Source organism: Falco rusticolus, chromosome 4, assembly GCF_015220075.1.
Source record: "Falco rusticolus isolate bFalRus1 chromosome 4, bFalRus1.pri, whole genome shotgun sequence".
In the NCBI taxonomy this organism is placed as follows: Eukaryota; Metazoa; Chordata; class Aves; order Falconiformes; family Falconidae; genus Falco; species Falco rusticolus.
Genome location: NC_051190.1, coordinates 53,215,777 through 53,225,104, shown reverse-complemented (window position 1 = coordinate 53,225,104; position 9,328 = coordinate 53,215,777). Strand labels below are relative to the sequence as shown.

Sequence of the window (9,328 nt, the reverse complement as noted above, 5' to 3'; positions counted from 1 at the left end):
ATCCTTGCAAAGGATGCAGGAAGGAAGACCAGATGCAAGCATCTCCACTTGGGTGCAATGCTCCTATGCCTCTTGGGGAAAGTGTGCAGCCACCTCAAGCTTGCTTGATACAAACAAGTGATGAACTTGGTCCTTTCCTCAGCTTAACTTGCGAGTAATAGCCTCTTAGAAAGGGAGAGGTGAGTGCTCCTAAAGGTCACCCCTTTGCTCTTCTTGCATGAGATACTTTCAAAGTGTTTTACTGTGGGTTCTGTAATCAGTTAGGGGATCTCTGATGGCAGTGAGGTTTAGGGAAACCTATGGTTTGTTGAGATTTGGTGCAAGAGGTTCTGCTAGGGGTCCGTCCCATGGCCTGACTCTGTTTCCATCAGATTTGCCTCATTTTGGGGTTACAGAGGAACAAACAAAAATTCAACATGGGTAGCCCAGTCAACTATGGCTCTGAGTCCAGCATGGTCCCCAAGGCAAGTGGATCTCAGTGGATAAAGCTGGTGGCACCCCACCTTCTGCAGCTGGGGACACACACACAGCCTTACCATACCCCCATGTTCCTGCATCTAGCTCTGCCCTGGATGGAAAGAGGGGCTCCGTGATGGAAAGCTGCTTGCAGACCGTCATAGCACGACAGGCTCTCATTTGTTTTTTGCCTTCAGTAACACCAAAGTAATGCACTGCAACTGGCTTTGGTGCCTTTTCTTCATTTGGAAAGGTGGGGAAACACAGGGCAGGAGTGGGGATCAGGGCCACGCTGCTCCTTGTTTGCAGTGACTCGCACCATCCAGAGCTCTGGGGAAGCAGGGAAGCTCTCAGCCTGGCTCTCGGCAGCCCAGCTAAAAGCAACAGTCATATTCTGACCACATCTCTACCCCTCAAACTCACTGACCCCAGACAGGGGTGCTGGCAGGATGGAGGGAAGGGATGGAGGCAGAACACACCACCACTTTGCCTCAAGCTCAGAGCTGTCCCCGTGGTGACTTTTAACTGCATTTAAGCCTGATGGAAAAGAAGCGAGAATCTGGCTTCCAGCCCGTGTGTGATTACTCGAAGGGAGGGAACACCCTGGAAGTCCACGTGATAGTGGAAAAAGAGTGACTGGAAATGAAGGTGGTGGCAGCAGGGGGGACTCGCATTGCGTGATCCCTGAGATGGTGGAATAAACGACATCCCGTGGGCAGGCGGCGTTCGCGGGTCTTGTCTGTTATTTCAGACTGTATCCGGAGGGCAGATAAATGCCAGGCCCACTTCTAATTAAGGAAACTGAGGAAGAGAAATGTGAGTGGCTCGTCTAGGAGGCGATCTGTTGGGAGGAAACGCAGCTGAAGGCTTCTCAGCTATCCCAGGCACAGCCTTGGATACCCAGCCCCAGCCTGGTGAGGTCCCCACCTCTTGCTGCCTTGCTTGAGTTACTCAGATCTGGGAGCAAGTGCCAAGTATCTGGTGGGGAACCCATGCAGGACTGGCAACGAGGGATGAACAAGATGACCTCATGGGTATTTTCCTTCCCTCTCGCAATTCTATGACTCAATCACCCCGCTGAGCTGGAGTTGCTGCCCTGGAGAGGTTTGGGTCATGCAGTGAGACCTCGGTGAGCCGCTCAAAGCTCTCGCCTCTCTAATGGGAGCTGCCTGGAGAGCAGATGGAGCCCAGCTCTGCCCTGCAGGGAAGAGCACCTGGAGCAAAGCCATAGGGAGGGAAGGGGAACCCCAAGCAAAAAAGGTGCTGGGTTTCCTGCAAAAAAACATAAGGAGGATGGTGGTGAGGGCTCCTCTGGGGTGGGGAAGCCTCTGGAGCGATACAGGTGGGCTGAGCCTCGCTCGAGAGCTGAGTCACGGAGAAGGAAAACTTGAAGTCACCCTCCAGATCCTCCTGTGGTCTAACGTGCTGGGCAAGAGCCTGACAGGGCAGCCGTGGCAGCCTGTGCTGTCTGAGGACGTCATGGGTCAGTGTCACCCACTGGGCTGGGAGGCAGGGCTCACCCTGGCAGTGGGCACAGGATGCTCAGGACCCTTTGCGGGATGCCGAACCCTTTGCTGGGATCCTCGCAGGTCACTCCCCCAGCTGCTCTGCGTGCAGGAGCACAGCACAGAAGCACAGCAGCGGGCTCGGGGACAGATGCAGGTTTTCTGCTGATGTCAAAGTAGAGGCAGGTCCGGTGAGAAATGCTCTGGGTCCTTGCCCTGCATTACCATTACAACCTGGCACCTTCTTTTGATGCTGAAGAACACGGTATGGTGCTGGCAGCGGCACCATTCCCTCGTGCGGTTATGGCCCTTTGAAATTTTCACTTGAAACACCAAACGCCCCAACCGTTTGGCTGCTTTGCTCTGGCTATGGTGTGTCCCCTCCACCCCGGATATAAAAGACCTTCCTGAAAAATGCCCATTTCCAAAGCCAAGCACACACCGGTATGTCCACACTGCCCTGGACAAGCGGCGCTGCGCCTGTGTGGCACTGCCCTCTGCTGTCGGTGGCTACGGGGACACCGGCCAAGGCCACAGCTGCCGAGCAGAAACACCCAGCTTTAATGTCACCCTAGGGACTGCTGAAGGACCTGGAAAGCCACGAAGCTGCCCTGGGAGGATGCTGCACCCAACACCGGCGCATGGTCCCCAGGCATGACAAGCAGCACCCGCAGGCAGCTAAAGCCCCCAGCAGAGTCAGCACCCGCTTCGGCTTCCCCTTTCCCCTGGCCGAAAGCAGAAGCGGCGACTATTTTTGGTGCTGCCTCACTTGGTAAAGAGTCACGCACTCCTCAGAGCATCCCCCCGGCTACGGCACCCTGCTCTGGGCGGAGGAAACGAGTAACGGGGGGGGGTGGGGGGTGGGGGGAGGTCGCGCCGCCCTCCCATGAGCCAGCCCTGGCTGCGCGCCCCACATCCCTGCCTGGGGGAAACCTTCTGCGTGGGGTTCCTTCTGCGTGCTGGGCACACACTTGGGGGACACGCACGAAGGATGACTCTAAAACTGTCTTTTCCAGCAGAGAAACACTCAAGCGAAGCCTCCCGGTGACGATATACGTAACGCTGCTCGCCCTCCCCTCCGCCCGCAGTCCTTTATTGCGTTTTCTTAAGGTGGGGGAGCTCAGGCAGGAGGGTAAGGACACCAGGGTGACCCCGGACCTGGTCACCCCGCAGCTGGTCCTCATCCCCCGAACTCTCTTCAGCGAAAGGCCTCTAGATGGGGCTTTAATGCAATATTGCTGCTGGCCTCTGCCGGGCTGCCATCCTGCAGAGCCGGGGAGGGAGGGCTGCCCGCCTTCCAGCACCCATGGGTGCTGGGGATGGTGGCACGCCACTGGGAGAAGGGAGCGGCGATATTCCCAGACCCCGGCAAATCACACGAACATGAGGAAGCCGTTGGCTACATTGGATTTACACCCTCCCCCCCCCCCGCACATTTCAGCCCCCACCCCATGGGATGCTGAGGCTCGAGGTGCAGAGCCGTAATGGGAGCCCCCAGCCCTCGTGCCCGGGGGGCGGAGGTGCCCGTGCCAAGCTGTGCACCGTGCTTTCCCACCAAGCTGGCTTCCAGAGGTTCGCCCAGGGGCTGGGCTGAGACGTTTTACACAGCATCAAAAATTAAAGCAGCTATCCCCTCTGACACTGCCCCCCGCCGCGACCCCTGACTCCTCTGTCCCCCACCTCTGCTTTTATGCTGAATATAAGCGGAACCCAGTTTGTGCAGCACTGGGAAGGCTGGAAACACCCAGTGCAGGGTGAGAATGAAGCTCCGAGCTCCCAATGCTGCTGCAGGGCTATTCCAGGACATTGGTCCATCCCCATTAACCCACCCCCTGCGCGGCTCCTGAACCAGTTTGTCCTCAGACTGGGAGGGGGGGTAGGTCAGAAACACAGGCAGCACCACCACATCCTCCGAGGGTCCCGTTGCCTCGTCACGCTCCCGGTTGTCACCCCTGGGGACGGTGGCCTTTGAGGTGACACGATGGCCTTTGAGGTGACACGGTGCCAAGTGCGTGTCCCCCCCCGTCCCCATCCCTGCGGGGGAGGTTCAGCAGCGTGACACAGACACGCTCACCCAGGGGAACCTTTTTGCTCTTGCATGGCGGCGGGTGCAGAAATCACCTCAAGGATGACGACGGGAGTGACGTCACCGACTGACCTGCAACGACGACGCTGCTGCCACCCAGCACCAGCCGAAGCGCTGACATTCAGGGTGTTAACTGGTTCCCAGACAGGGTGCTGGGCGTCCTGCCTTTACCGTGCATGGCTTTTGCACAGGGCTGGGAGTGCGTGCACGCAGGTGTGCAATGCTTGTGCCTTTCCACACCTTTTGCACCACCAATTAGCTCTGGCACGCTGGATCAGCCCTGGCCCACCTCTCCTTTGCAAGGCTCTCTAGCGTTTGATTCAAGTGGCATGTTTAACCCTTGAGCAGGTGCTCGGCCCTTGCACAACGGCTGTGTTCTTCTGTCATTGCTGTACTTGCAGCTGCAGCCCTCACGTGACCACCCAGCTGTTGCACGCTCAGCATGTGCATGACTGATTGCCCCTTGCATAGTCCGTGCATGGCTGATGAGCCCTTGCACATCCAACCCTTGCACGCACAGTGCTGGCACAGCGCTCCAGCTGTTGCATGCCTGGTCTTTGCATGGCTGCTCCACCCTTGCACCACTGCTCATCCCTGGCACATCCAGTCCTTGCATGACTGCACAGCTGTCCAGCTGTGGCACCTCTACCCCTTGCACAACCACCTGACCTTTGCATAGCTGCCCATCACTGCATGTTCAGCCTTTGCATGACTGTCTTGCCTTGTCCAGTTTTTGCATGCCCAGTGCTGGCATGGCCACCCCTTGCACACCTGATGCCTGTGCAGCTGGTTGTGTGACTGCCCCACCCTTGCACATGCAGCCCTTGTACACAGAGCCATTGCACACACAGAGCCATTGCACACACAGCCCTGACACACACAGCCCTTGCAGACACAGCCCTTGACCTCCCAGCGGTGTCACATGCAGCCCTTGCACATGCAGCACGTGCACACGCAGCCCTTGCCCTCCCAGCTGTGTCACAGCAGCCCTTGCACAGCAGCCCTTGCACATGCACCCCTTGCACATGCAGCCTGTGCATACGCAGCCTTTGCACACACAGCCCTTGCACATTCACCCCTTGCACATGCAGCCTTTGCATACACAGCCTTTGCACATGCAGCCCTGGCACATACAGCCGGGGCACATGCAGCCCATGCAAACGTAGCCCTTGCACAAGCAACCCTTGCCCTCCCAGCTGTGTTCAAATACAGCCCTTGTACAGCAGCCCTTGAACTCTCAGTGGTGTCACACGCAGCCCTTGCACATGCACCCCTTGCACATGCAGCCTTTGCATATGCAGCCCTTGCACATGCAGCCCTGGCACACGCAGCCCTTGCACACACAGCCCTTGCACGCACGGCCCTTGCACGCACAGCCCGTGCCCGCCCGGCCATGTCACAGAGGCGCTTGCACCCGCAGCCTTTGCACGCGCTGCCTTCGCACGCGCAGCCCGTGCCCGCCCGGCCGTGCCACCGCCGCCCCCCCCGCCCGGCTCCCCCCTCCCCCCCCGCCCGGCTCCCCCCTCCCCCCCCGCCCGGCTCCCCCCTCCCCCCCCCCGCCGCTCCGCTCCGCGCCGCCGCCCCGCCCCCCTCTCGCCGCTCCCGCCTCCGGGGGCGTGGCTCTGCGCGGCCCCCGCCCCACCCCGGCGCCCCGCCCCGCCCCGGCCCCGCCCCGCCGCCGGCCGGGCGCTCGCTGCCGGCCGCGCTATAAGAAGCGGCGCGGGCGGCGGGGCCGCAGCGGGCGCGGCGGGGGAACGAGATGAGCAGCGCCGGCGCCGCTGCAAGATGCTGGATGGACACGTCCTGCTGGGATGGCTCTCCTCCTGCGCGCTCCTAGGGCTGCTCGCCTGCGCCCCGCGGCCCTCCGCCGCCTACTTCGGGTAGGTGCCCAGCGCCCGTACCCCCCGCCTCCTTGTTAACTTTTAACTTTTTTTTTGTTGTTTTTACAAAAGGGGTTTTGCACCCGCCCGCGGTGGGGATGCTGCTGCACGCCCGTCGCCAGCCTTCTCCCGCGGTGGGTGCGCGCATCCCCTCCCGCCGACGCTGCCAGCTGCCCCGCGTCGGGGGTACAGGGAGGGTCGGCCCCGTGCCCCTGGCTCTCCCCGCTGCCCCCCGAGCAACCCTACCCCCCGGGCGGGCTGCTGGGCTCGCCGGCCGCCGCAGGTTGCAGCCCGCCAGGGACCGCGGGCGCGTTGCCTTCCGCGCTTCCCCGATGGGACGGGCGGCTGTGCTTCGCACGGAGGGTCCCGTAGCGGGCTGGCCGGGGGGCTGGGCGCCGGGTGCGTGCCGTACCCTGCACCAGCGTGGGGCAGCGCTGAACAAACCCCCTTCCCCCCCTACCCCCGCCGACTTAAGCACATGCTTCAGCACCAGTGCCTGCTTGCGGGTCCCGCCATCGCCCGGCGCTGTGGTTATTTTTGTTGTTGGGCAGGGGACATGCATGCTGCCTCCCCCCGGCATGCTGCAAAGCTTATTCCCGAAAGAACTGAGGGTCCCCTGCCCCGGGCGGAGCGCGGAGAGGCGCGGAACCGCCGCATCCCGCCGCGCTCACCTGTGCGCCGTGCAGGGGCGCGGCCGGCAGAGGGCACCAGCAGCCCGGTCCGCGCCGGCTCCGCGCCGCGCAGGTGGATCCCGCGCTCTCCCATCCTGGATCCCCCTTACCCGGGGCGGGGGCCCGAGCTGGAAGAGCCAGATAAAACCCGCTCACCCCTTTCTCTTTAACCTCCCCCGCTCCCCAGCCGCAGCTCTGTGGCTTCAGCCCGCAGCAGAGGGTCTGCTGGCCTCCCACCTGCGCAGCCCCCCCTTTTGCTTTCTTGGGGTGTCGGTGTAGCTGCCCTGTTTTTTTAATTTAAGTTTTTTTTTAAAGACTTGCCCCAAAATGGGGTCGTTTTACGAGGGGAGTGGGATGCGAGCGCCTGGTGGAGAGTTTTTGGTGCAAGTTCAATGGAGAGTGATGCTTCGTGCTGCTTTCTGGGATGTTGTGGTGTGACCGCTGGTAGGAGCCACCGGCCCGGCCCTGGAGAATGTTTTAGCAGACTTGAGGTTCCCCCCTCCACCCCCTTCTTTCCAGTAAAACAAATCCTGGTGTTGAGGCTTGTCCATTGCTTGTGGTCTGGCAAAGTTTTCCAAACAGTGCTACTTACATCTTCTGCTTCCAACTCCAGAACCATTTAACTTCTGCTGGGGCTGGTTTTCTGAGGAAACAGCCTGTCCTGTGTGTGCAGGTTTTCAGGAAAAGCCCTCTCCTCCCCCAGCAACAGGCAGAGGGCCGTGCCGAGCCCGTTAGCTCGTGTGTCTGCTGAAGACCACCAGCACTGTGCAGTTGTACGGTGCTTCTGGGACTGCCAGGGTTTGTAAGGAGCTTGGCTGTAGCTCTCCTGTTAATCCATGTGGTGCTAGTATCTGCTGTAGTGCAGCAGGTAACTCGTTCCAGTTGCTTGCTCCTGGGATTTCTCTTTTGGCCTTGTGTAGCTGGTGTAGATTTTAACTTCAGAGTGAACGTGTTGAGCCAAGGAAGTGTGCTGCTAGCTCTGTCCTGACCACTTTGGGTTATTCTCTGCCTCAGCCCGGCTGCCGTTTCTGATTTGAGACTCCCTCTCTGGCAATAAGGAGGGGAGAGGAGATGCTGCCAGATGTGCACCCAGCCAGATGTGCGCTCCAAGTGCTCCAGGGCTGCTGTGGTGTGCAGTGAAGTTTGCTTATGCAAAGCATCCTGCTCTCTGGTTAGAGCCACAGTGAAGGAGCAGCATCTGCTGCTAATCTCCTCTTTGTTCTTCCAAGGGGCCTGAAGCAGAGATTGCACTTGCTGAGCTGCTGGGGATATGGGGAAACAGTCGTGTTGAGGTCTGGGGTCCCTGCTAATCCCTAGCGATGTGCAATCTAACAAGTATGTGTGGAAGAGCTGAGCCCTCCTTGCTGTGGGCTTCTGTACATCGAGAAAGAAAGAAATTGTACCTGGTAAAACCTGTATGTTCCCTCAGCTCTTAGTGCCTCTGCCAAGTGCCCTGTAAAAGCTGGTATTAGCCCTTTTTGCTGTGTGTAGAAAGCTGGCCACATGTGTGGAGGAACTGCTCCAGGTGAGGAAGCACAGCTGTTTAATACAAATCTTTCCTGAAAACCTGGATGCATTACCCTTTGCTCAGGGGCTGAGCTGAAATACTGAAGTGGGCTCAGTTAATCCAACCACCTTTGGAGGTGGGGAAGAGATGCTCCTTCCCAGTCAAAGGCAGCATCAAAGCCACAGTGATGCCTTTTGGTGGCCTGCTCGACCCTGTGCTCTGGGTGCTGGCATCCCCAGCAGAGGCGGTGGGGTGCAGAGAGCAGCAGGCGGCTGTGTTAAACAGATGTCACGCTGTAGCTGCGGTGTGGCTGCTCTGTTCTGCAGTTTGGTGGGGGATAGGGACAGCTGTGGCTGATCCCTTCCCCCCCATCCCCAATGTCTTATTTCAGGGAAAGAATTCAGTTTCTCCAAATGTGTGGCCTGGTGGGGAATTAGTGCATGGGGACAGAAATTGGGCATGGTTACATGATAATGAGATTGTGTCAGCATGTAGTTATGTCTCTCTGTCCCACAGGGGCAGCCAGCGAGCGGGAGGGGATGCTGGGGTGGGAAGGCTGGTGGCTGGTGCTTCTCTGTGTGTCTGGCTCTGTTCCTCAAGGGATGAACAAGCAGCCAAAGCTGATAAATGCCCTCTGGAAGTAGAGCTTGAGGTAGGTGAGAAAGCGTTGGTGTGGATGCGGTCCTTGCTGCTGACTTGTTCCATCCTCGGGCTGCCTGTTTTGGAGCTGTGCTGGCGGTAACAGCTCGCTGTGTGTGTGGAAGGGATGGACAGGCTTCTCCCTTGCCTGGGACTTTGCTGGCAGTCTTAGTGCTGCTGACCACCTCTCCGGTGCAGGGGAGAGGCAGGTGCCAGCCTGACTGGAGGTAGTACCCAGCAAAGGTAGGACCTGGGGTGGTGCTGGTGTGCAGTGGCGAGCAGAGCTGAGGCCCTGCAGGCACCTGCTTAGAAGGGCTTTGCCAGCCCAGGCTGCTGGGAAGCAGCTGGAAGAGGTTGGCTTCAGGGACGTGGTGATGCTACAGCTCCTAAGCCATGTCTGATGATGAAACTTCGTGATGTTAGAGAGGAGAAAGTGAAGCTGAGCAGGGCCTGATGGCTTGTGCTAGGTTTAGTTGCCCATCAGGGTTCCTGCTGCTGTTGGGTGCGTTTAGGGTAGGAGTATGTATGGGAGTCTGTTCCTGGCTGAGCCTGTACCAGAGGGGGAAGCATTGCCTTGGGATATG

General features: G+C 59.3%; 1 protein-coding gene across 1 annotated transcript in view; it reads left to right on the top strand.

The window, feature by feature from the left end:
* The first annotated feature begins 5,798 nt into the window (after positions 1-5,798).
* The window catches only part of WNT9A (Wnt family member 9A), a 56,440-nt gene continuing 52,910 nt past the window's right edge, over positions 5,799-9,328 (top strand). The window contains exon 1 of the mRNA XM_037386210.1: positions 5,799-5,927. Coding sequence (XP_037242107.1) covers positions 5,833-5,927 — 95 coding nt within the window. The 5' untranslated portion in view covers positions 5,799-5,832. The remainder of the gene's footprint in view (positions 5,928-9,328) is intronic.